Genomic DNA, 27,768 nt, shown 5'->3' on the forward strand with positions numbered 1-27,768 from the left:
CTCGCTCCTCATCAGTTTTTTATTTGGTATAAGGTATTCGTCCAGTTCTTGGTAACAAAACATGCATAGAATGTCCACTTTTAAGGTTGGAATATCACACATTTTTGGTTCGCGTTTTGCGCTCGCACTAATTATTGCTCATTAAGGTAGTCATTCTGATCCTGGTGAAATAAAATTCCTAGAATGTCCAGTTTCATGGATAGAATATCACAAATTTTCAGCTCGAGCTTCGCGCTTGCATTAATCGATTGGTGAGATATGTAGGCCTAGCACATAATTTTTTTTATCCCATTCATGAGCCACCAAATGCAAAAGGTTCCTCTCCTGGTCAGTATATGAAAAATTTCAGCTCGCGCTTCGCGCTCGCGTTTGATTCTTTAGTTAAATTCACATCCTTTTTTCATGTTTACGAAATAAAATCGGAACGTTTACTTTTTATGTGGGGCGTTTTGGCCCAGTGGATAAGTCTTCTGACTTTAAGGCAGAGGGTCGTAGGTTCGAGGCCAAGTCATGGCATTATTTCCTTCAGCAAGAAATTATTCACACTGTGCTGCACTCAACCCAGGTGAGGTGAATGGGTACCCGGTAAAAATTCGTTAATGCCTTCCTTTGGGCGCCTAGGCAGCCCAGCTAAAGCCGGGATAATAATAATAGCTGGGAGAACAGTTTTCAGAACTGAAGTGGCTTCCCTGGATATCCATATCATTATTATTATCATTATTATCATTTTAGGCCTACATGAAATTTCCACAAGTTTGAGCACGTGATCCGCTCGCAACATCTCACAAGGATGCCCTTTTAACAGTAATTGACCAAAAAGGTGAATTTTACATCTTCAGATTTGATTTTTTCCCCAAACCGCTTGCTCGCTACGCTCGCAGAAATGAAACGTAAATATATAACTTATCAATCAGAGATCACTTAAAAAATTTTGCTCAACTTAATTACTACAAAACACACAACCTCTTTACACAGATGATAATCTTATGGCGAAAATATCCGTTTGCACCAAAATACCTCTATTGGCCCCTTTTTGGCTATGCCCCCCCCCCCCAAAAAAAAAAGGAAAATACGTTCCGCCGCCACTGGTTTAAAACGCATATTTTTCCAAAATGGGAAAGTTCCTTTTTCAAAAATAAATATGCCGTTTTTCATGTTTTTCGAAATATAATACTTTTTAAAGTATACAAGTTAAGTTTTCAGGCTGGAATATTGCAAAATTTCAGCTTGCGCTTTGCACTCTCAATCATTCGATTGGAGAAATATGTATCCTAAAGAGGTCACTAAATGCTTTCTTTAACAGGTTCCTTTTCTGGTCAGTATGTTTAAGCTCGCGTTTTGCGCTCGTGTTAATTCTTTAGTTAGATGCACATCTTTTTAATGACAGCAGAAATCTGCTCGGATTTTTAAAAACTTATTTTCATTTTTTATTGAAATACCCTTAAGTTTTAGCTTGTGATTTACGCTCGCAACACCTCGTAATAATGGCATTTTAAGAATAATTGACCCCTAAACGAGTTTTACAACTTCACCTTTAAATTCTTTTTTTACCAAGCCGCTCGCTCATTATACTCTCTCCCGAAAAATAAAACCTAAATATACATTTTGCCATAATAAGAAGTCACTTCAAAAAAGTTTTTCTCTACTTATAATCACTATCACACAATGACTTTAAGCAGATGATAATCTTAAGGTGATTATATCACCAAAGTGCCCACTGACCTATGAGTTTCATTTTTTGGCTTTACCCTCCGAACGAAAATTCGTTCGGCCGCCCTTGCCTTCACATCCTCATAACAATTGAACGGCAACAGTGTCCCCCGCCCCCCCCCCCCCCCCGTGCCTCTGCCTCTGCTTTCCCGGTTTTCATTTTTCGGATTAACGAACCTTATTTCGTTTTCGGATTAACGAACCTTCGGAAAAACGAACCTTATTTTGTTTTCGGATTAACGAACCTTAATTCGTTTTCGGATTAACGAACCTTCGGAAAAACGAACCTTATTTCGTTTTCGGATTAACGAACCTTCGGAACAACGAACATTATTTCGTTTTCGGATTAACGAACCTTCGGAACAACGAACCTTATTTCGTTTTCGGATTATCGAACCTTCGGAACAACGAACCTTATTTCGTTTTCGGATTATCGAACCTTCGGAATAACGCCACAAATGTTCGGATTAACGAACCCTTTTTCGTTTTCGGATTAACGAACATCGAGGTATAGGCAATTTACGTGTTTCGGAATTACGAACCTTCGGAATAAAGAACCTTCGGAATTACGAAGCTTCGGAATTACGAAGTGTAACCGTTTAGAGTACGATGTGCGAGGTGTAGGAGGTGGGGCCGTACTATTAGTACTATACTAAACCCAATGATGTAGGTAAAGGTATAAAACCGACGACCAACGTCCGTGACATAACAATTGCTTGTTTAGGGGTTCAATTCAGGGAATTCTTGCCAAGAGTGTCGTTTTGCTAATATTTGATAAGGGTAGGGTTGCACACGCCAATACTTGTTAAAGGACAAGTCCACCCCAACAAAAAGTTGATTTGAACAAATAGAGAAAAATCCAAGAAGCATAACACTGAAAATTTCATCAAAATCGGATGTAAAATAGGAAAGTTATGACGTTTTAAAGTTTTGCTAAATTTCACAAAACAGTTATATGCACATCCTGGCAGTATGCAAATGAGGGGACTGATGACGTCACTCACTCACTATTTCTTTTGTATTTTATGATATATGAAATATTTTAATTTTCTCCTCATTGGAAGGTGAAACAAGTTTTCTTCCTCCATGAACATGGGGAATTACAATTGTTCTAACATTTTATGGTTCAGTAAAGCTGGTCCTTATTGTCAAATCTGTAAAAATGGAAATATTGTCTAATTCAAACAATAAAAAATAAAAGAAATTGTGAGTGAGGGACATCATCGACTCTCTCATTCGCGTGTTGCCGAATTGTGCATACAACTGTTTTGTGAAAAATAAGCGAAACTTTAAAATGTCACAACTTTCTTATTTTACATCCGATTTTGATAAAATTTTCAACGTTATTTGATTTTTCTCTATTGATTCAAATCAACATTTTCTGGGATGGACTTGACCTTTAAGGGGTGCATTTTCTGAATATAGAAAATACGTGTTTAGGGTGCTTTTCGAGACCCCATGGTCGCGCATGGTATCATCGTCAATGGAAGTGTCTCCTCGGGATTATTTTTATGGCATCTGAAACAGTATTGTCTAGTCCCACCGGCAATTCACGTTCATGTGATGTGCATCATTGATTTTATGTGAATGAAGTTTCCACGTGTAGCCTATTGAAAATTGGGCCGCGGGAATTTTGAAAGTGTGGACAGGATGGTGATCATTGAAAGATGCATGAGTTTGGGTTTCCTATGATTTTATATAGGCCCTATAGGCTAACAAATGGATGCTCTGCCGGGAGTTTGATTTAAGCTACGCCTATAATTAGTATCCCGTAATTAGTAACCAACTGGAATAAAATTATTGGAAATGGTTTTTTGACTGATCTGAGTAGGTATGGGTGTCAACATTTACCAAAAAAAAGTTAGGAGGAATACGGGTTGGGGAAAGTGCTTTTTTTCAAGGTCAAAGGTCAATGACCTTTTTAAATATACTGTATCATGGTATCTCCCAGATAAAATATTACAGGTTGGTGATCATGGTGTCAAAATGCACAGATTCTTACAAGAAGATCAAATAAAATCAAATCAAGTACCTAAAATGCTCATTCACCCATGAAATTCAAGGTCAAAGCCTTTCAAAGTTCAATGACCTTTATTACATTATATACCATATACGGTATAATGTTATCTCTGAGATGAAAAGGTGCAGGTTGGTGATCTAGGTGTCAAAATGCAGAGGTTCTTACAGGAAGATCAAATAAAATCAAATTAATTACCCAGAATGCACATTAAACAATAAAATTCAAGGTCAAATTCCGCCATTCCTCGTTCAGCTCTAGTCAAGTTCAAAGCGGATGCTAAAAATTGTAGCCTATAGAAAAAAGCATACAAGTGTGAGAATAAACTATATGGCAATTCTTTATTATTTATTTTTTTGATATATAAATTATGGCAGGGTGAAAAAACTGTGGGATAGAGTGTAGCATTTAGTAACCCTAAATTAGACCCCAAAAGAGCCAATCTGGAATAAAATTATTGGAAATGGTTTTTTGACTGATTTGAGTAGGTATGGGTGTGAACATTTACCCAAAAAAAGTTAGGAGGAATACGGGTTGGGGAAAGTGCTTTTTTCAAGGTCAAAGGTCAATGACCTTTTCGTACATACTGTATAATGGTATCTCTGAGATGGAAAGGCGCAGGTTGGTGATAATGGTGTCAAAATGCACAAATTCTTACCAGAATATCAAATAGAATAAAATTAATGACCTAGAATGCACAATCACCTATAAAATTCAAGGTCAAAGCCTTTCAAAAGGTCAATGACCTTTTTTACATTATATACCATACCGTATCATGGTATCTCTGAGATGATGCTGGTGATCATGGTGTCAAAATGTACAGATTCTTACAAGAGGATCAAATAAAATAAACTTAAGTACCTAGAATGCACATTCACCAATAAAATTCAAGGTCAAAGCTTTTCAAAGATCAATGACCTATTTACATTACCATACTGTATAATGGTATCCCTGAGATGAAAAAGCACACGGTTGGTGATCATGGTGTCAAAATGCACAGATTCTTACCAGAACCTTTTATACTACATATACCATATTATATAATTGTATCTCTAAGATAAAACGGTGCAGGTTGGTGTTCTTGGTGTCAAAACACGCATATTCTTACAGGAATATGAAATAAAATTAAGCATCGAGAATGCACATTCACCCATAAAATTCAAGGACAAAGGTCAATGTCCTTTTTAACATTAGATAATAATAATGGTATCTCTGAGATAAAACACCGCAGGTTGGTGATCTTGGTGCCAACATCCAAAGACTTGTACAAGAAGATTAAAGAACACTAAAATAAGTATAAAGAATAAACTTTCACCCTTGAAATCCTAGCTAGATCAGAGGAAATATATAATCTATATGATATAAAAATAACAAAAAACAATATCTTTTGTGTTCATATTTTATATCTGAATAATGTAAATAACCATGGCTAATTTGTAATGAAAACATGGAGGTTTCATAATTTCGGTCTGATATAATGAAGGTCATGGAGAATGTATTTAGGGGTCAGAGGTCAATGAGCCCTTTCCAAAATATCAGTGGAAATTAAGTTAAAAAAGTTTATAACCAAATAACACTTTTTCATATACTGCGATGCATTGCCAAAATAAATTAAATCAAGTATATAATTTGAAATTATTTTTATCTTAAGTAGCAGCATTTAATGCATCATTATATCTAAATCAAGGTTGTCGTGTCTTTTCTCTCCAGCGATAGGCCACTCACCTCAATGCTATAATAAATACTATAAACTATTAGCTTAATCTTCTGAAAATGGATAGGACAGGTCTAACTCTCAGGTCACAGCTAGCATCATCTGAGAGCATTTCCAAACAGCAGAGGGATAATGATGAAATGAAGGCCATCATTAGAGCTGCAGCTTCTGTCATATACATGTAGTAAATTATATATATATCAACTTCAACAAAGGAGAATTCCCGTATTATTAGTACAGTTTCATCAGTTCATTGCGAGCTGCCAGAATCTCTTGTGATGCTAATGCTGCAAGACAAAACTTCATATCTGCTCTCTGCCGTACGTCACCCATGATCCTCTATTCGTGGTCTATCTCAAAGCCAAATGTGAAGAGATCAGTGCTCAAAAATAATTGGTGCAGGTTGAAAATCTGTTTGTCTGGCAGAACATCAAGGGGATCGGATTAGGTTCGCCCAATGGCGGCTCAAGATCTTTGATCCCACCCTCAAAATTACGAAAAATAAAATATGAAAAAATGTATAGCATCCTATTCAAGCTGTATTAGTGCTCCAAAACAACATTTCTTCAAATTTTGAAGGAAAAAAAATCATCCGGTCACTGTTAGCTCGATCCCAACATTATTTTGTTACTGTATAAGTCTGGACTTGTCTGACTATATTAAGAACTGTTTTACAATGTTAGGTTTTACCACGGGCCGGGCCTGCATTGCGGGAACGATTTTTAAGAGGGCCGCTGGGGGGTACTTGCTTGAGTCTGGGATTATACCATAGAGATGTATACTGATAACGTTATACATCTCTAGCTCTATGGATTATACACGGTGCAAATCATTACCGGTACGTGGCGTTCCATAGCAAGTCTGGTGAATTCTGTTAGGAAAAGGTTAACGATTTGACTTTAATTATTAGAATAATGGGTGGTAAGTTGTTCTTATGTTATTCGGTACATTTTCAGAACATGATTTGTTGGTAGAACATTAAAGTATTACTTCAGTTGAAAGTTAAGGGATTAACTTTTATTCATTATTTTGAAAAATGAAGCTAACGACGTCGCGTCAAAATCGTAATTCGGAAGTCCAGTCACCATGCTCATGCCTTCACTTGGCCCTGCCCACCCCGGCCGCGCAGGTGGGCCAGGCCCACTGAACTGGAAATACGTGGAATACGTGTCCTTATTCCCAACGTACCGTAAGGGTACTAGTATTCAACCCGTTTGGAGAGTTTCCTCAAATATATAGAAATATAGAATTTACCTGAATTTCAGACCCGTCTTATTTCCAAGAGCAAATGCTGGTTATTCTTTTTCCGTTATTTTTTTCTTCAACCAGTTGACTGTGTGCGCGGGCGATCGAATTATACGGCGACGGATTTTAGTACTAGTATTCAACCCGTCGGCACTAGTATTCAACCTAGCGATGAAAGATGGCCCTGTCTCTCAATCTGCCCTTGTCCCATCCGACTATGGACTAGACCATTTGAGATGAGACCAAACAGGGAATTAATCAAAGCCAGAGACTTACCGGTACATAGATGTAGATCTAATTTAACAATGTAAACCCTTTTGAGATTTGCTATCAATCCTCACTAGGTTGAATACTAGTACCATTCAGTGCAAAAGGCCATCGCCGCATAATTCGATCCTCCGCGCATACAGTCGACAGATTGATAAAGAAAATACCGACAACAGATTACCCTGGACATAACAAAGGTATGAAATTAAGATAAATTCCCTATTTCTAAATATTTTGGGGAATATGTCAAAATCTTTGAATTATGCCGGGTTGAATACTAGTACCCATACGGTACACAAAGCCGTGCGGCAACGAAGAGCATCGGGCTTCACGCTCGACTCAGCGCGCCGCCATTTTGCTAGGTCAATACTGGCTGGTCGACAAACGCTGCATGTATAATTGTAGGCAGATGGGAGAAAGGAACGCAAAGAAAGTGTTCCTTGTGCTGTTTAAAGTTTTAGTGGTGCCGTTTTACTTTTAGTTTGCTTTGTTAGTTCATGAACTATATTTTATTGAATAGGCCTAGGCCTACTTTCATAACTGAAAATGTTGATTTAGTCACATTTTTGTATTAAAGCCAAAGGGGAGTAAACATACAGACATGAACAGTAGAGGCCCACGGCCAATATTGGAGACTGTCTCCAATGTGGGAGATTATCTCCAATATCAGAGACTTTTGTAAAGAATTTGGGTATCCAATTTCAGAGACAGTCTCCAGTTTTGGAGACCAATTTCCTTTGTTTACATTTGCTGCAAAAGGATTACCTTGGCGGCAAATAAAAATGTGATAAGCAGATTCCTCATGAAAAATTGCCCCTTTTCACCGTCTACTTTAAAAATTCACCGTCTACTTTTGTTTTGATAAGGATTTTTGTTGTCAATCACACACAAAACAAATGGGCTTCTGACCTCAGTGAGACAAAATTTGGGTGGAAAAATCATGCTTTTGTTGGTGTTGTTTCTTTTGTCCTTTTGCAAAGCAAGTCTCCAATGTTGGAGATTGTCTCCCCTATTGGTTAGAGTCTCCCATATTGGCCGTGCGCCTCTACTGATGAAATCATAAAAAACTCGACCTATTTCACGCACACGCCTGTGACAAAGTCAAAGGCCCCCCCCACAACAAATTTGCTTTCTGAGTAGGCCTACAATTTGTCTGAACAATAAAGGCTACTAGCTGGTTGCGTTAAAATAAATTATTTTAACGATTAGAAATCATTTCCCTTTTCTCTAGCTTTTTTTTTTAAACCTCCCTTCTCATTCAACTATTTATATTCGTCTCATTCGATGGAAATCGTTCCAGACTTAATTCTGATCATAAACAAGGCAAAATTAATTAAGTTTAATCAGTAAAGTAGAAATAATGATACATTCCTCTCATTTTCTCTGATCTTCCTCTTCTGTCCATCTCTCTTATCCTCCCTTTTCTCCATCCCCTTCTATTTCTACTTTCATGCCCCTCTCTTATTTCTCCCCTTTATCATCTCGATCTCCCTCTATATTATTTTTCCTTTCATTTCTTTCTCTCTGATTTTCCTCTTCTTTCTCATCTCTCTCTCTCTTACCTTCCCTTTCTCTCTATCCCCCTAGTTATATCTCTCTTTTATTTCCTCTTATATCCCATCTCCCTTATATCGAGCCCTCTTTTATCTCCCTCTCGTCTCGCCTTTCACCTCTTTCTCATCCCTCGTCATTCCCCCCTTTCTCTCTCTCTTTCTCTTTGATCTTTCTCTTCTTTCCACCTCTTCTCGTTGATCGTCTGTTTCTTTTTTTCTCTCTCCATCTTTACCATTTTGCCTTTCTCATTTCAACTTTCTCTATATAAATTTTGAGTAACTAGTCCCTTCCCTCCCTCTCATACTGTTCTATCACACATTCAGGGTGAAAAATTGAATAGAAGTTTGAATGCAAGAAGGTTGTTACTTTTAAATGAAGCCTTCAAAGTTGGACCTTCGTGTGCTCAGCCATGAAATGTCTACTAAGTACAGTGTATATAAAAATGGGCACAATAGAATTTGAATTCTTATGAAATTTAATTAGGAAGAGCATGGATGTTGCACGACATGTATGCTTACATATATACATCAATACACCTTTACATAAAGGAATGGGTGATGGATAAACAAAACCAAGTCAACTCTAACAAGTTTAATAATACAAATTAGAGCACAAATCAGAAAAGCATAGCAATGGTAATTCCATTTAAAAAGTTGTGGCACTTCAAATTTTGCTTATTTTCACATACCAGTTATATGCATATCCTGGTCAGTATGAAATATTCCACATGTCAAAAATTGCACAACAAGACCACTAACTCTTGTCAAATATTTTAACCCCTTTTTTTAAACCACATGAATTAGCAGGTCCCAGTACATTGTGCATATAGAAATATGTTTGTACATGATTGGCTTAATGACATTAAAATACACTTTGCCATACCCCTTTCATAAACCCAATTATGCGACTAATAGCAGCATAATTTGGTCGTAAAAACGGAGGAGGACCAGAGTTATCCGCATTATTTTGATGCTGCAATTATCTGCATAATAGCGGCATCGGGACCAGATTTTGACTTTATGAACGCATTTCCAAATAATGCGGATAATTGCCATGGTGCGGTCACACGGTCACCCTTTTCCAACACAACCGCATCGGAGGGGGCGTGTGCAGTTGTCATGACGATTATTCGCCTTTTTCAGGACGGGCGCTTGTAAAAATAGTGCGGATTATTTTCGGAGTTTGTGAACGCAATTTTTATTGAATTATCCGCATTACTCTTAGGCGGCTAATTGGAGGATGGGTTTATGAAAGGGGTATAAGTACATCAGTATTAATTTTATATTTATAGAGAAAACATATTGCATCTTGCACATACTTTCAATTGCCTTAATGATAAAAAGGAAGCTGAAGTAGCAAGAACATTCCTGAGTTAATAAATTGCACCTATACAATAGGATTGGCAATGGCTGAGAATTATTTTTTTTAAAGCAAGCAAGCAGTGACAACAAATCAATGAATACAATGTAATTGCACAATTCTGAGTCAAATCTATAAAATAATTGCACGTACTGGCACAAGTATAAACCACAGATGGACTGTGCAGATATCCTGTATAGTTGCATTCAATTCATCAAGTACCTTTACACTGGAAAAGGTCCACCAATAATTGCACACTCTTGGCAAGGGAGTACTCACTGAATTAAGAGAAATTATAAACAAAATCTGCACAGTCCATTGTTTAACCCTAAATCTCCCGGGGTATTTTTATTCTTGTCATTCCCCCCTTAAGATCTCAGCCGCGGATTGCGCGATCACAACGAAAAATTGCATGATGGTAGAGAATGACGTAATCTACGCAGTTGCATTGGTAAATTTCACTGAATTCATATATTTTTATTTTATATGAATTAATTATGCTAATTTATTCATGAAATCATACTTTTTGCTCTGATTCACTAAATAAAGCTCCTAGAATGCTATTTTTTGGTGAAAATATTCTTTATAGCATTCCTAACAATTGTGAATGAAAAAATTCTGGTACCAAGACCGATTTCTTATGTATTTTATTGTTTTTAAAATTTCTTATGTATTTCTTTGTTTTTTTTACTTTTTGTTTTTGTATTGTTTTTTCGATGGAAATCGTTCCAGACTTAATTCTGATCATAAACAAGGCAAAATTAATTAAGTTTAATCAGTAAAGTAGAAATAATGATACATTTATGAATTTTGGCTAAATACACAATTTGCATTGGATTTGTACATGAAATCACGTTTATGAGCAATTTTGGGTCTGACATGCACTTACATAATGTTGCGTAATGTCGTAACCGCTTACCCGGGCGTCACAAATTTGGTCTCAAAATTTGTGCGAGACTTGAAAACTTTGTAAAAAGTCAGTGAGCGGCGAGGTCAAAAAAATTTGCGCAGCAGATATATCGCGAAAATTGTCGGGGCCCCCCCCCCCGGGAGAATTAGGGTTAAGTGCCTTCATTGCCTTAGTCATTTCATAAGTTTAGGACACAGTTTATGTACATTAAGTGATGGTTTGACAGAGGCCAAGAAATATCCTTTGTCACGAAGTATTACTAAAAAAAATGATACGGCAAGGTAGTGCGTACACTGTAATGTACATATATGAACACATTTCCAGTTAGGGCAAAGGGCAACTCATGAGTGTTCATTACTTTAAAAATGTAGACACCAACCAATTAAAATAGTGACTTTTACAAAATATTATTGGACGATTGTAAATAAAATGCACTTGTAAGTGTAACAGACCTGACATGACATGTCATGGGAGATCCATTTTGTGTACAATTGTTCACTACAATAAATAGTCAAATAATCTCAGCAAGTACTACCGGTATTTGAAAATTGTAAAATTCCAGAGTGTGATATGTTTTGAAATTAATGTCATGTCAGTTATGCAAGAATTGCCCAGATACATGTATATGTGTATGTAATGAAATAGAATAGTTTTCTCAAGTTATTCAATAAATAAGGCTATAAAATCCTACATGTACGTACCTTAAGGCAAGAATCCCTTCATTATAGTTTATTCCTTCAAAAAAAAAGAAGCAATATATCCGACCTGGTGGCTACAGAATTACAGTGCAAGAAATTTTTGCTATCTTATCACACCCATGCAGAAGTCATTTTGAAAGATACATACATTTGAAGATCTTCCTATATAAATACTGATTGCATACACTAAACAACCAAACTAAGATTCTTCACATTTCCCCAAATTTATAAAATACACAGTTCTCATTTCATCGGTGAAGAAAAGTGTCAGTTAAATGCATATAGAATTATGAATATTAACATATATTATAGTCATTAACTCAATGAACTGTCCCACTCCATCGACAGAAGAGCACAAAATGACAGTGAATTGATAAAAAAAAAAATCAAACTAGAGTTTTGTCGAAGGTGAATCATCAATATCATACATTTATAGTTCATTACTTTCTTCTACGGCGCGTTCTCGAGCAATTGACCTAGCAAAATGGCGGCGGTCACGTGACTTATCGAGTTCGCCGGCGATGTTTTGCTTGGGTGAACACGACTTCCACGTATTTCCAGTTCAGTGGCCAGGCCAGGCAACTTGGTACCGTAGCGTAGCGGCTTTGCGGCTTGTGACTCGCACGTAAAAATACGACCGCGATGGCCGAAAAGATGTAACAACTCACTTTATGCTTAAAACCGATTTCTGGAAAAGCAATATCAAATAGGTTTACTTCTAATGTAGGTATGTGACCAAAAAAAAGAAAATCATCAAATATCAATAAATTTGGTATCATTTGAAAGGTCTTAAATAGACCTTTCAAATGATACCAACTCACCAAGAACTCTAATTTTCATCAAGAAATTCTAAAGTTATTCCAGTTTAAGTCGCGCATATTCACCCGAATTTGTGGTCGTTGTCTTAATATAAAGTCAATGGAATACAAAACAGAGTTTTGTGACCATTTTGAACCCAAGTCTTCAACAGGCTCTAACTTCTTTGTTTTTTTGCCCTTTGTCAGTAATTTAGGTATCAATGGAAAGGTGAAAGAAAGCTCAATTGATAAATCATGTCACTTTGTAATTTTTCTTCTTAATATGTGTAAAATTTCTTCTAATTAATTTTAATTAATTATGCAAATTACGCAAAATAACAATTACCCGCCCCTTTTTTTGCCAAATGAAGGTGTTCATGATAGATAATTTATATAATTTAGTTAGCATCAAAACAGCATCATGTACTATTTAGATAATTTCCTAAATGAATTTGTTTAAAGTGTTGTTTTTGTAATTTCTAATGTATTTCTTTGTTTTTCTGATATAAATTACAAGCTCTTTTTCAACTTTAGTATTGTATACAATTTTATACATGTATGTACGGGGGTCTTTTTTTACATATGTATGAAAATTATCATTCCTTTTGTACTTTGTATGACCAAATAAAAATTACAAGTGTGCTATCTTCTGATGTATTTGATTGTTTCACTAATTCCTTATGTATTCTATTGTTTCAACAATTTGTTATACATGTATGATATGTAACTTTTGATTTTAGAGACAATGGACATTTGATTACAATTTTTTCGGAGGGATGAGCAGCTGAGTGTAAAATATGTATGTAGCATTGTATGCAATTTATTACAAGTATCAAGAAGTATAAAAATTAAGCTTTAATATATTCTATCAGTTTCCAATGCATTTCTTAGATTTGTATACATTGTATAACAAAGGCCCTGTTTGAGCTCTCTTTTTTAAGAAAAATAAATAATTTCAGATTCTAGAGTGAAATCACTGCATATAAATGTACACAATTTTTTACACATACTTCCATATTATTATGAAACAAAACAAAAAAATTTGCATGATTTTGTGGAAAAGAACCTAACAATCCAAACATACCAATCTCCCCATGGATAGACTTGAAAGGCACCAAATTATTAGTTGAAGCAAAAAGAAAAGAATGGTCTATTTCTTTCAAAACAAAACAAAAAACAACCAGGAAAAAACAGATATCAAAGCTACAAAAACAGATATCAAAGCTACAAAAACAGACATCAAAGCTCCAAACAAACACTCAAAACAAGACACAAACAAAAGTGACACAAAAACTAAGTTGTACCAATCCCATCCCCATTTTCCAGTTTAAAACACAACCCCCACCTGCACCCCTAACGAAAAAAAAAAGACAAGAAAAAAAAAATAATTGAATTGATAAAATAGAAAAAAATCATAAATACAGGACTTGACCCATCTGGAAATAAAATATTCTTTCCTCTGAGTTTTCATGTATTTTCTTACAAGAGTGAAAAAAAATAAAATAACAACAACAAAATAAACAACATAGGGGGGTCTAGTTCTTGCATTTTAATTTTTTAAAAATCAACATTTAAGAAATTCCCCTTTCAAAAGCAAATCCAGTCTCCAAATAATGAAACATGATAAAAAAATTAATAAACAAACAAACAAAAAATTAAAAATAAATAAACAACATAATTTTTGCATTTTAATTAAAAGAAGATTCTGCTAGGATCGAAAGCTTAGGCCCCTTTTGACTTTCCAATTTACTCCATTGGCTCTCTTTTATTAGATAAGCAGTTTTCAGCAGCTTCCTTTTGCCATTGCTTTTAATTAAAAAGTCAACATTTATGATAGTCCCCTTTCTAAAGCAAATCCAGTCTCAAAATAATGAAACATGATCAAAAAGTTTCCAAATATATTTTTTTCCTACAAAAGAAAAAAAATAAACTATAGATTTTGCATTTTTATTTAAAAAGTCAACATATTCCACTTCCAAAAGAATCCAGTTTCCAAATGATGAAACATGATGGAACAATCAACCACCTTGACTCTTGACTTGGGAAGAAAAAATATTTTTGTGACAAAATGTACATTGTATATATTAAAATCAGTATAAGAATAATAATCTACGGTATAATGACAGAAATTTTCAGAAAAAGGCACAATATTATCAAGTAACAAACAATTCTGATCCAGTTCAATCCAGCATGAACGACTCACTATCGACCGCTCCCATCACCCAGCCCTCCGCATCGGGTAGCTCGACTGCCGAGAGACCGGTGGGGGCCCACCCACCTCATTGGGCAGCTCGACTGCCGAGAGACCGGCGGTGACAAGGATAGCTTGCGGCTCATATATCTGGACTGCGTTTCAATAGAATCTAATATATTTGGTTTTATTTTGAACATCAATAGTTTTAGAAGGAATAAATATACATAATTGGAACTTTTTTCTACTTACCATCACAAAATTTCGATCATTTACGCATCCAAAAATTTGATGAACTTTCAAGCTCCGATATCCACACTTCACAGGCGACTGAGGCGAGTATCCATATTGAAACTTATATGTACAAAAAGTGCACATCTTCCTCTGTCTGAAAAAAAGGCACAAGATCACATGCAACTATGTGCGCATGCGCATTAAAAGAGGCGATGCCACTTGCAGCAAAACCCGCGCGAAACCAGTGCAGCCAAAACCAGCGCTTGCGATGCGGCTGTATTCGCACATACCTATCTAATGATCTTTCATTTCTTAACTCTTATGACATGTCTAAAACTATGACTTGCAATTGCATGTATCATCAAGAATGATTAAATGCGAAGAGGAAGAGTTCGGACTGGGTGATTTTTTTTCTGCTCTAAATTCTTAAATTTGTTCTGGCAGGTTAGCCTATGTAGAGGACTTCAGTAACATATTATTTTGTATCATCTAAATATTTCTTTAAATCATGGAGCCTAGCGTTAGACACGGTGCCTGTAGAACTACATGTACGTATACGTGTCGAACGTGGTAAAAATTCTGGATTTCTCTCAAAAATCCACATTTACCACATTCATTTAGGAGAATAACAATTTATTCTTTTTTTTTTCACATTAATACACAGAATGCCTATAAAGAATATAATTTAGTTACCGGTATGTAAAATAGAAAAAATGAGACGTTTCTCACCAGACCGATCTGCTGGCAACTTCAAAATCTTACAATATTCAATCGATAGGCTCGACCCTTTGCTTAGTGGCTTGACACGCTTTGTTATGATGTAGGTCTAGCTACAATGACCATGAGGCACCGTTTTGTAGAACAATTTATAGAAAATTATTATTCAACAAATAATTATCATTTGTTAAATAATAATGACTCAATGACTTGGCGGATAACTTTTTCAAGTTAGATGCAATCCAGATCATTTTTGTAAAGTTTCTTCCCAGCTTTGGTAAGGTAGAATAAATCCTTTGGGATTCCTCCCTTGCTGGTAGTTTTCCAGTGCTTGAATTGGACATGAAGACTCTGCTCAATGTCTTTAGGATTTAACTTTTCCATCATCTTGTCAACGTAAGTGGTAGTGCTGCAGATCATATATGTACCACAACTGCTGATTGCATTGGGGTTTTTTCTGCTGCTATCTTGTTAAAGAGCGCTGCTTAGCTTCCTTCCTGTCTATGCTTTCTTGCAAGCATTTAGCTGTCTGCTTCTTCAGGGCAGCATTATTGCTCCGGTAGAGTTGGAGGTTGCTGGCTCATTTTCTCCTGGCACCTGAGATGAATTTCTCTCTTTCTGCAGGATGCATGGTATCTAGATTGTGTCAAGTCTTGTTGAGAGTCCACAGCAGTACCCTCTCAAATGATAGTACTGTGTTTGCATTTGGCATCTTTCTCTTGAGATAGTCAAGGCCTGCGAAAACTCTTTCTGCCGAAAGACTATCTTTGGGACATGTTTAGGTTTTCTGTCCTCAGCTGTGCATCTGTATTGTGAAATCTCCCTCTAGGCAAGGGATCTTCTTATTCTTCTAATTGTCTGGAGATCAGACACAAACATGTTGTGGAGCACAACAGACAGAGCTTGCTTGGTGAGATGCTTAACATCTTCTGTAGTTGTCTGGTAGAGAGCTCCATGCATCTCATTTCTCTTGGGGGGGGGGGAATTCCTTGAAAAAGGAAACATACTGTTGTTGAGGAGGGAGTGGGAACATTCATCCATTCACCTCTTTTTTTTTTCAGTGCAGGTGCTTGTACTATACATTGGTGTCCATCACATGTATGTCACTCTCCGCCATTTTCATGACTGGAAGGGGGATACGCTGGCCAATTATACCCATAGCACGAATTCCGGCGAATTACAATACATCATCTAAATTTTCTGTCAGACATTTGATGAATTCTCTTCCCATTTTGGGTCAAGCACACAACTCATGAAAGTGTTCTGTATGCTAGATCACTGCAGCACTGTTGTGAAAAGGCACATGGAATCTGTTTCCTTCGTATGCCACAAGCTGTGAAGATGGGACAATGGCCTTGAATTCCTCCACCATACCAGACTGTTGGTCACTGTTGATTACAGAATCTTCTAACTAACAGTGAGAAGACATGCAGACTTGCCCTATTGCCTGGCCCACAGCAATTGTTTTCCCTGCCAAGTTTTCCACTGCAGCTTTTGATCTTTTCCCACTCAATTAGGGCTGCAGATGCATATTCTTGGAGTTTGGTACAAGGTGTTTGCCGCAGTAAAGATCATTGATGGTAGCTATCTGCTGCTTTGTTTCTTCATCAATGTCAGCCCAGTTCTCAGTTACCTTGGGTAGTGTTGATCCACTGAACTTTTCCAGCTTTTGGATGTAGATTTTATTCACTTCACACCGACATGTATCCGTCTTGGTATTTTTTATTTTTGAAAGCAGTGTGTCCATGCTTGATTATGATCTGAGTGAAAGTAACTCATTAAGAGTTTCTTCCATTTCCTTGAAAGGTATGACAGCACTTTCTGAGCTGATGTCATGAAGACACATTCCAACTGTTCCAGAATCAGTTGAGGCCAGGAATGTGGTGTACCCCTTTCCCTTTTTGGAGGTGCTACCAAACTTGTAAACTCAGTGGATTGTCAGAAGTTGCCATCTTGTTTCTTGCAGCCTCCTTGTTTAACATTGCCTGCTCTACTGCAAGATACCGGAAGAGAGTTAGCTTAGGCAAACAGGTGACACTCATCTTTCCCACATCTCTAAGAACGATTCAAATAATGTCCGCCTCATTCCTACTTGACTCTTCTTGTGTGATATGTGAATTACCAAGATGGGTTTTTACTCATTTCCTTGTAACGTACTCCTGTCATTTCCTCCACAGAGATTTCCGATGAAGAGATTGCAGGATTAAGAGCAGCTTTTGAAGCAGATCCTAAGAACCTTCTGGCACAGAATGCTGCCACCAAGTATGATCCTTTGGAGTTCTGTGTTCCTCATCGTGCAGTAGGACAGAACCTTCATGCTTATACTCACAAAGTAAGTTCGTTTGTTAGTCCAGTGGGTGTTAAAGAAAGTTATATTGGACTAAAAGTCATGTTTGAGAGGCAATACCAACCTGAATTTTTATGCATAATGTTTGATGGATCGAAAATGGTGTATGTCCCATGAATGTGATATGGCCAATACGGTGATGTATGATATTCCTCAACCAATTGGTAATTTATATGTGATTTATAGTTATATAGATCTTTGTGAAACACCCCTCATAAGAGCAAATATAAGTAGATCATCCTTGAGAACATTCACCACTGGGAAAGGAAAAAAAACATGACTCTTGTTCACCCTGAAGTTGACCAAATACATGTAATTAGCTGGAAGTCACCTGCTTGAAGGGGGTATAAGTGTGGGCATATTCCATAAAAAACATGTGTTAACATGTATTTTCCTGCAACACATTACGCATGCTCCTCACTTTTTTTCTTGTAACTTTAGGTAGCTGAGGCAAAGCCAATGACCAACCAGCGGAGCTCTGGGCGTTGCTGGATCTTTGCCTGTCTCAACACCATGCGTATCCCATTCATGAAAAAACTCAACATAGAGGAGTTTGAATTCAGTCAGAATCATCTCTTCTTTTGGGATAAGGTGAGATTAATCCATTGAAAATTCAGTACATCCAATTATGATTTTCTTTTATAAGGTAGAAATTGATTTGCTAGATCTATATAATCTTGATTATTTTTTATTCATCTTCATCACACTATAGCATAACCTTTGTACTCTACATGTATATGCATATAAAACTGGTATTTGTAGAAGTGTACTAAGCAGTAATAACAGAAGTAATGGTGGTAGTAGTAGTGATAGTGGTAGCAATAGCAACAGCAATAGTGACCAGTTTTAGTTGTGGTTGAGCTGCCCTAGGTGTTGTACATGTAAGAAAGGTACATGATTTGTAGTATTTTGATGTTATTTTCTGTGCTATATCCCTAGATCGAACGCTCAAACTACTTCCTCACTTCCATGGTTGAGATCTTCAAGCAAGAGGAGCCTGTGGAGGGCCGTTTGGTCAGTTTTATGCTGACCTGTCCAACCAATGATGGTGGTCAATGGGACATGCTGGTCAATTTGGTCAATAAGTATGGAGTGATGCCCAAGAAATGCTTCCCTGAGGCACACTCATCTGGAGCATCACGGAGGCTCAATGTCACCCTCACAACCAAGGTAATAATAATAACATACCACTTCTGTGAAGTGCATAATGCATTAGAATATCTCTTAGTCCTTCATTGATGCTTCTCCAGTCGGTCAAAGATTTATTGAATTTCAGTACTTCCTCTAAATTTATCCTTTTTGAAAACTCTGCTCTGAAGGATTGAAATGCTGTGTACTTGATGAATGGGTCTGCAGTCAATAAAAGTTTGGTCTTAGAGTTGACTGGGAGCTGGGAATATATAACAACCTATACCATTGATTGCATTTATTATCTCTATTTGCCACTCTCCTCCCAGGTGAAGTTAATGGATATCTAGTGGGAGGAAATTCCGTTAATGCTCATGCTCAAGCAACTGATCATAGTAGTGTCAGGGTGATAATGTACAGCACTTTGAAACATTGTATTGAGCACTACATAAATGATGCATGTTATTATTAATATCATATATTAATTCTCATTGTATGACAGTTGCGTGATTATGCCAAGGAGCTACGTGATATGGTGGAAAAGAAATCTTCGGCCTCAGACATTGAGGCAAGGATCAAGGAACAGATGGCAGAGGTGAGCTTAAAGTTTTTGGCCTGTATCACAAAAATGGACTTGGTCCAAATCAGGAGTCAAACCATGGATTACCAAATATCACACAAATCTTTAACAATTTATCTTCCATTTTATCAACTTTTCTTGTACCTCAAATTTTCACAAGCTCTCTGGGAATAATAATTACTATTTGTTGACGATGAATGCTTGAGGTTAATTTAAGGGGGTTTTGACAATGATTAACTCTGACTGAAAATTGTGCTTGAATTGTCAGTTGCATGTGGTATGTAACTTATCACCCCATTGGTCAGATCATACATTGGATACTTTTTATCATCTAATCACCTATTTATCAACAAGATTATGAGTTGATTAGAGTGTGCATGTTGGCATGTAACATGACTACCCAGAAGTCTGGTAAACCTAAGCAACATTACATTTGGCTACTTGTCACTGTATGTAGATTTTCCATGACTGTGCACATTGGAATTAAGAGGGTTTGAATTGCCCATCTCTGTGTGATTATGGGTGTGTATGGGTTTTTTTTTTTTAACCTAGGAATTTGTATTAAAAAAAAAAAAAAAAAAAAAAATGACAGACTTATAAACCAACTAACATGCTTTATCAATGTGATGAACACACTTTATAAATATATTTTATTGAAATGAAATAAAACGTTCTAAACAATAGCTCATATTTGTAATTAATAGTGAAGTAAGTCATGCTGTATTAGATCAATTTAGAGAAATTGGTATTTATTAGCACATTAATGTAATGTGTTTGCCAATGTATACCAGAATTTTTGTACTGTTTTACAATGTGTTTATAGAGGAAAGTCTGCTCAAAGTCCAGAGTTCAATTCCTATTCATCTTCCACTCATCACAGATTAGAATTTTGTACAGAGTCATGCTTCTCACATTTTCTGTTGGTCAATTGTCAGATAATCTTGCAGGGGGTCATTGTTTTTCTTAATGTGTGGTGAAGTTCGAGCCCCACCCCAATGCAACCCCCCTCCCTCAAAAAAATAATAATATTAATTTGAAAGAAAGTAATATATGAATGTATTTTTAGAAATAAAAAAATAACTAGGTTTTAATAGATTTACTGGTATTTATTTTTGAGAAATATCCTTTTTTTTTTTCGTTGAGCACTGGGAATGGTTTTCCCCTAATGAGACTAAGGTATTTTGGAGACTAGAAAAACAAGATCTTGGCTGCTGATTGTGCTATCGTGAAAATATCGCCAAAAAAAAATCGTCAGGCACTTCACCCAGGGTGTAATCTACAGGATTGTATATACCCAGGTACTGAATGGGTACCTGGTAGAATGTGAAAGAAAATGTGATACCTAGAAAATGAATCTTGAAACTCTTGTCACTTGAAATGCTCTTCAGGGAGTGGAGAAAGTGTATACATTTTGTGCAGGCATGCAAGGATCCTATGACTGGGGTAGTAATCTTTGAAGCGCTTGGAGACATCATTCCGATGTATTCATTCTGTAATTATTATTATTATTTTGTCTTGTTTTTATGTTAGTTTTTTTTTATACTTGATTAAAGATTAGATTATTTGTTTTTCTGAAACCAAATTTCCTAGCAATTTTCTCATTTATTACAAGAGAGATTTTTTTTGTAATTAATCATCCTTGTTTTGACTTTTCTTTTGTTTCCTACTTTCCCTCCTGCTGCGTCATACACTAGATCTTCCGGGTAACCAGTATCTGTCTTGGTATCCCACCTACAACCTTCACCTGGGATTACCATGACAAGACCAAGACCTTTCAATCTGTAGGACCAATCACACCTAAAGACTTCTATCTTCAGCATGTCAAACCCGTCTTTAACATGGATGAGAAGGTAAGCTTTAGTTTGGTGTCCCAATTGCTCCGCAAGCCGATACATAACACTCTAATGTTGTCCTTCAAACATGTAACCATTTTGCATGATTATTGTCATCAAATATACCATAAATTTGCGTTCATATATAAGTGGATTGTTTCTCAGCTTGACCCTATGTGGAAACCTTATTTTGATTAAAAATAACAACCTCCAGAGCATATACTTTACTGTATGTATATTTTTGGATAGAATTTTATGTATTGTTTATTTAAATGAATCTAAGGTGAATTTGAATTTATTTGAAGTTTTTCATCTTCTACCTAGGTGTGCATAGTGAATGATCCACGACCAAAGAACAAGTATGAAGAGATGTATACTGTCCAGTACTTAGGCAACATGGTTGGTGGTCAAAAGACCCTCTATAACAACCAACCCATTGACATTCTCAAATCCACTGCCCTTAAATCAATACAGAATGGAGAGGTAAGTCATATTTATTCTTTAAATTCAAGACAAAGTTTGATAATATTGAAGAAAAAAAGTTGGAAACAATCAATTTTATTACTCCCCCCCAAAAAAAAAAACGGAAGAAAAGATATAGTGATGAAAAAATAATGAATTAAATGCAACCTGTATATAACCTTATAGAGCACAATCATCCACTCTACACTGTGCTCAAATCACTGTTTTCATTATTACCCAGGCTTTTGCCAAATTGATGAAAACAAGTAAAAATCTTGAATTGGCTCTTTTTCAAATCTAGATATTTTTTAAAAGTAAAACTTGTTTAGAAATTCATGTTTTGTAGGTTAACAACTTTCAAAAAGTAATTGGTCAATATTTTGCCATCTCATTTTCTTGTAATGCAACTGACCAATATTTATGATTTCATGCTGTTAACAATATACAGCCTGTAGCCTTTCCCAGTGTATTACTTGAAGGGTTTGTCAAGTTGAATTCACAATATAAACTTGATAGAAAGTCTCACCCTTGTAAAACTGACAACACTCAGTAATATAATTGACATAATGCGACTGACCAAGGAATCGTCCTGATAGACTTTGTTTCATTCTTCATTTGTACAAATCTGTGCTTGAAAAAATATGTTTTTCAAGAAATCTAGAATTAAATTTACACATCAATTTTTTTTTTTTACTTTCAGAAAGAATATATTATCATCAATTGTCCTGCTGTCACTTTTTTCATCGCAACACCACAAAATAAGTGTTACAGAATTCTGATTGCAGCAGACGGATTCAAGTGGTTTGGATTCAAGCCTAGAATAGATACCCACACTCGTATTTCATCTTTTGAACTCTACAATAATAAATTAGATTCACTTTCTGTCTTTCACCCTTACAGCCCGTTTGGTTTGGATGTGATGTTGGCAAATTTAGCACTAGGAAGACCGGCATACTAGACACAAAAAGGTTAGTAGATCTTAATTGTTGTCCATCATATATTATCACTTAATAAGAATGACACCATATAATATAATTTTCAAAATTTTCAGCTTGGTTTAGCTGAGCTTTCTTTTGTTATATGTATATGATGCGATTTAATTTTCCTAAAACATTAGTACATGATCAAGCATCTTATGATTTCATTGATGTTTGATTATTTTCTTTTTAGCTTGGACTATGAGTTGGTGTTTGGAATTCAGAGTTTACAACTGGACAAGGCCGAAAGACTTCTGTTTGGAGAATCATTGATGACACATGCTATGGTACTTACAGGAGTAGGAACCGATGTGAGTATTTAGATTTACTAGAGGTGTTTCCCGCATTGACGTCCTTTATTAATCTTGTTATCTTCATCACCATCATTATTGTCATCATCATCATCATTACAACATTTTATCATCTCTGTTGGTATCAGTTATGCATGTAACGTTTTTATATTCGTGGTTATTGGCAATATTGTTATTGTATGTTTCTTTATAAATAATAAGCGATGTTGCTGTTTTCATCAGTTAAACATCAAAGTTTCAAAGTTGTAAACCTGGACCTGGAAAAGTGGCTTGCCAAAATTATATTATGTGCTCATCCGCTTTGTTTTCCCTCTTTACTGTTGCCATGTGATAATGAATGCGTTGTATTTGTTTTCTTCCCAATAGGGTGCTGAAAACGATACCAAGACAACTAAATGGAGGGTTGAGAATTCATGGGGTGAAGACACAGGCGAGAAAGGTAAAATTAAATTCTGAAAACTTTTCAGAGACATTAACTCTACATCAGACCACCATATGTGGGTCCTTCCTGAAACAATTTCTTTTCTAATTCGTATCAAAAGTTTTATTCTCAAATAATCATGGTTAGAGCAATTCATGAAATAAATTGAAAGTTGAAAATTTAGGAAAATTGGGCTTTGACAAACAAAGGATATGATTATTTCATGGAATTGTCCTTATGCTAATAATGATGATGATAATGATATGCTACATCTATTTAACTCTCTAATACTCTAAATATTGCTAGATGGATATTATCACCCCAGCTTAATTGAACCTGTTAACATTGACAAATCTATTCAATAGTCCATTGTAATTCAATTTAAAGGGAGAAATGACTTTGCTAGGAAGTCATATTCAGCCTTTTTTTTTAATCGATTCTACATGAAAAAAAGTGTTTCCCTAATTTCTAATTCCTGTTGGCATATTACAGAGGTAACTAATTTTATTAACCAGTGTGTGATCTTATGTGCAGTGTTACATGCAGGGCTAAAATTCTGAAATATTGTTTCATCTTTTACTTAGTTTAAGTGTCATATTGATCAGTATGAAGTCTGCCATTGACTTAACAATACATTGTACACTTCCGACATAGTGCTCAATAACACATTTTTTTAATTCCATTAAATGATCAATCTTCTTGTATGCCCGACCCCTATTTTTCTCAAGTCTTTATCCTTCAGTTCATAAACTGACCAAGTCATGGTCCTATGAGGACATTACAGACTGTCAAAAGAACATGAAATCAGAGACGGAAAATTTCATGAAGGTCCCACATACAGGGGGTCGGACATGCATATTTCATGGAATTGCCCATCTGTTTATTACAATTTATTGATATGGAGACAAAACAACACCAGCCACAACATCCTACTTGCAAAGGTGTTTTCCTAAAGCAAATGGATGATCTCAAGTTTAGAACGCTGGTGTAAAGAAGGGAGCAGCAAGCAATGTCCACAGCACGCAACATGGAAGTCTGGCTGTGCTCCCTGAGCCAGGAGGTCACCTCATGTTTGGTGTTTAACATGGGTGTTTAATAATGTTGAGGTGAAACAAACACTGGCCACGAAAAATAATTAGAAGCATGACTGGTGTTGAGATTGATATCATGTAGTGTTGAACTATCAGGCGTACGATTTGTATCATTTTCTAAACCCATAATAGGGTTTGGACCCCAGTTCAGCAGACACCATATATGCAATCACCCAATAATGGGATAGGAGAACACACCTTGAGAACAGAGGGTGTCTTTTGAAATCGATTTGTATTTTTACCAGAATTTCATTGAATATGTGTGCAAACTTTAATTATTTGTTTTCTCTTTAAAAAAAAAACCTTTTCAGGGTACCTTGTGATGTCAGATGAGTGGTTCTCTGAGTTTGTCTTTGAAGTGGTTGTTGACAAGGCATACGTTCCTGCTGAAGTCCTAGCTGTCCAAACCAAGGAACCCATTGTTCTACCTCCATGGGACCCTATGGGCTCTCTTGCACATCCTGTCTCTGCCAAACTCTAAATATATCATAGGGTTCATTCAAGTAATCACAAAATTAGATCACAAATAAAATGCATATATAAAAACACAGAAACTCCAACTTGCCCATTTTGGCTTGATATTTCCTGCTTTGAGTCCATTAAAAAAAGTGATCTAGCTATCCAGCTTGAGTTTAAACTTTTCCAGCCCATCCACCTTTATAGTTACATTTTTCAAAATGTTATATTTCAAAAGGTTAAGTATTTTTCCAACTGATGAATAATCATTGAAAGTCAGCCATATTTTCAATTATTACAAAATTAAAAAGTTCAGGGCCTGTCACACAATGCTTAGCAATCGATCATACAGTTGAATTTTACACTTAATTGCATATTGTGAGCAATAAAATCAATCATAATATCAGTTCAATGATCAAATGCCAAGCTTTATGTTACTGGCATCAGAATATTTTTTTTATATATATGGCTGCCATGTCACTTCATCCTTAATAGAGGAACTGACATGACACCATGGCTTCATTTTCAGGGTAATAATAAAGCAAAGTTTTCAACAGGACATCACTTATCTAGTCATTTCAAGTAAATGATGATTTTCCTGAAATAATGAGGTAGGAGAACATAGACAAATTTAATATGTGATTTATGGAATGTCATGAGCCAGTGTGTTTAATTTATTTCTTCTTTTTTTTGGTTCAGGTATTGTATTTGTTCTCTGGTATATTGTGTCTAATATTTTAAGCTCTTAACTTTCTTAGTGTGTAGATACAGAGATTTAGTCACAAATTCTATTCTCAAATAAATATAATTAATGGAGTGATATGTGCCAGTATTGTTTTTAAATTTTGGGTTCAGGGATTTGGGTGATTGAATTATCAAAGAATTTCTAAAATATTATGTATTATGCTTTATGGGTAATTCCATAAATTAATCATCCTATTAGTATATCCAACCCCCATTTTTCTTAATTTTTATTCCACTTCATGCCATGGTAATGGCATGTGTTGGGTGTTTGTCATATGAAAGCATGAAGTAGAGCCGAATCACGCCAGGGTTCCGTTTCATGAAGACTTGTTATAGTAAAGTCAGAATTTCTATAACAAGGTCACCATCAGCCAGTCAAATCGAATGATTTCAGTAGCTTTTGTCTGTTATTGCAAATTTATATAACAAGTTTTATGAAACGGGGTCCCAGAAAGCCCCTCCACCTCATTAGGGGGTTGGATTACATACTTTTTTCTTCGGGGATTGTATGGGTTCTCTTGCGTTTGTTCTCTCTCTCTTATCTAAGCTTTATACCATGTTTGCTGTAGTCCTATAAATATTCATTTCTCTTTGCAACCGATTAGTCAATTAAATGTCTGAGTAGAAGTTTTTGATCAGATTTTTTTTTTCAAAGTTGGACAGATTTCTGTGGTATCCTAGAGATTTTCCTTAGGCAGCATTACCTGTATTAAGAGTCAGAAGTGCTGGTCACCTTTTCACCAAGGTGAACAAAGTTAAATTAAACCATGATTTAAAATTAGTGGTCTCTCTCCACTACATGGGAATGGTAAAAGAAATCAAAATGAGTAAAAAAAAACCACTGCCATTATATGGTCTGGGGCCGATAACACAAAGCTTAATGATTGTAGCTTTCTTAGGGTTGATTTTATGATTGAACATTATGTGAAATCAATCATTTTACTCAAGGATATCAGGCCAGAACTACATGATCATACATTTAACGTTGTGTTACAAATTATACTTAAATCATGTGAAGCCATTTATTCTACATGAATTTCCTTTTCTTGTCTGAAAACGATTTTTTCATGAAATGATAAAACAGTTTTATGTGTATTTGAATCAATCTTCTTTTGGGGCAGGTACGTGTATACATCCTGTAAGAAAAGAATATACTTCATTCGAGATTGTTTTTATAACGACCATTCCTTTTATGTAGTGTTTGAGTTGAAATGTATCTTCAACTAAGTGGATTAAATGAGTATTTACTTATTACTGGTGTAGATAACATCTATATCCCTAATATATTCTAATATTAAGAAATGCTGTATGTATAGACAGGACAACTAGATTTTATCTTTTCGCACAAATTAAGCACTTGTTGTGATTGTGGTGGCTGTTTGGTGATAAATCTTTATATTCTTTTTTTGATCCTGCCAGTTGTTCAACTTTCAAAAGTTAATCTGTTCAAGTAAATCTCAAAACATTTATAAACTCCCGACCTTGATATGGGTAAATTGTTAGTTTTATATGTTTTGATATTAGCTGTGTCTAAATTTTGTATTACTTAATAACTGCAATATTAGATTTACCATTTAGACCATATTGGATCATAGTTGACGTACGTATGTACCTGTAGGGATTCTACTAATGTAATAGATTATCTTATACCATAGCTCTTTTTATAGGTTTTTACCAGAGAAGGTAATAGATTTTGAGGAAATTGTAAATACCCCTATCAATGTATTTGCGAGATTCTTATTGGACTGAATAAATCCTGTACGATTTCTATGTGAATATTTTTCATGTGTTTCTTTTAAAAAAAATGTCTTTCTTAGTAAGTAGAATGTTCCAAAAAGCAGACATGTTGGAGAACAAACAATAAAAACCTGTGCATCATACTGTGATAAATCATTGTTTTTAGATCTGATGCACATGTTTCCCATTGCTATAACCTCCATGTGGCATCATCTTAAACTACTTTATTTATTTTTATTCATTTAGTTTTATTTCATCAGGGTAGCCCC

General features: G+C 35.7%; 1 protein-coding gene across 1 annotated transcript; it reads left to right on the forward strand.

The window, feature by feature from the left end:
- Positions 1-15,860: 15,860 nt before the first annotated feature.
- Positions 15,861-27,532, forward strand: LOC129254689 (bleomycin hydrolase-like). The gene is made up of 10 exons (XM_054893197.2): positions 15,861-17,745; positions 18,202-18,351; positions 18,700-18,930; positions 19,391-19,483; positions 21,163-21,318; positions 21,625-21,783; positions 22,663-22,730; positions 22,933-23,050; positions 23,417-23,489; positions 24,874-27,532. Exons 2-10 carry the CDS (start codon positions 18,220-18,222, stop codon positions 25,041-25,043), a joined length of 1,200 nt encoding a protein of 399 aa, XP_054749172.2. The 5' UTR covers positions 15,861-17,745; positions 18,202-18,219; the 3' UTR covers positions 25,044-27,532.
- The last annotated feature ends 236 nt before the right edge of the window (positions 27,533-27,768 follow it).

The sequence above is a fragment of the Lytechinus pictus genome, chromosome 2 (genome assembly GCF_037042905.1).
Source record: "Lytechinus pictus isolate F3 Inbred chromosome 2, Lp3.0, whole genome shotgun sequence".
In the NCBI taxonomy this organism is placed as follows: Eukaryota; Metazoa; Echinodermata; class Echinoidea; order Temnopleuroida; family Toxopneustidae; genus Lytechinus; species Lytechinus pictus.

What these genes read in the sequence shown, in the direction of transcription:
- LOC129254689 (XM_054893197.2), top strand. Translation starts at nt 18,220, where the DNA reads ATGACCAACCAGCGGAGCTCTGGGCGTTGCTGGATCTTTGCCTGTCTC. An exon ending in ATGTCACCCTCACAACCAAG is followed by an intron (nt 18,931 to 19,390) that starts GTAATAATAATA and finishes ATTGTATGACAG; the next exon opens with TTGCGTGATTATGCCAAGGA. An exon ending in AATCAATACAGAATGGAGAG is followed by an intron (nt 21,784 to 22,662) that starts GTAAGTCATATT and finishes TCACCCTTACAG; the next exon opens with CCCGTTTGGTTTGGATGTGA.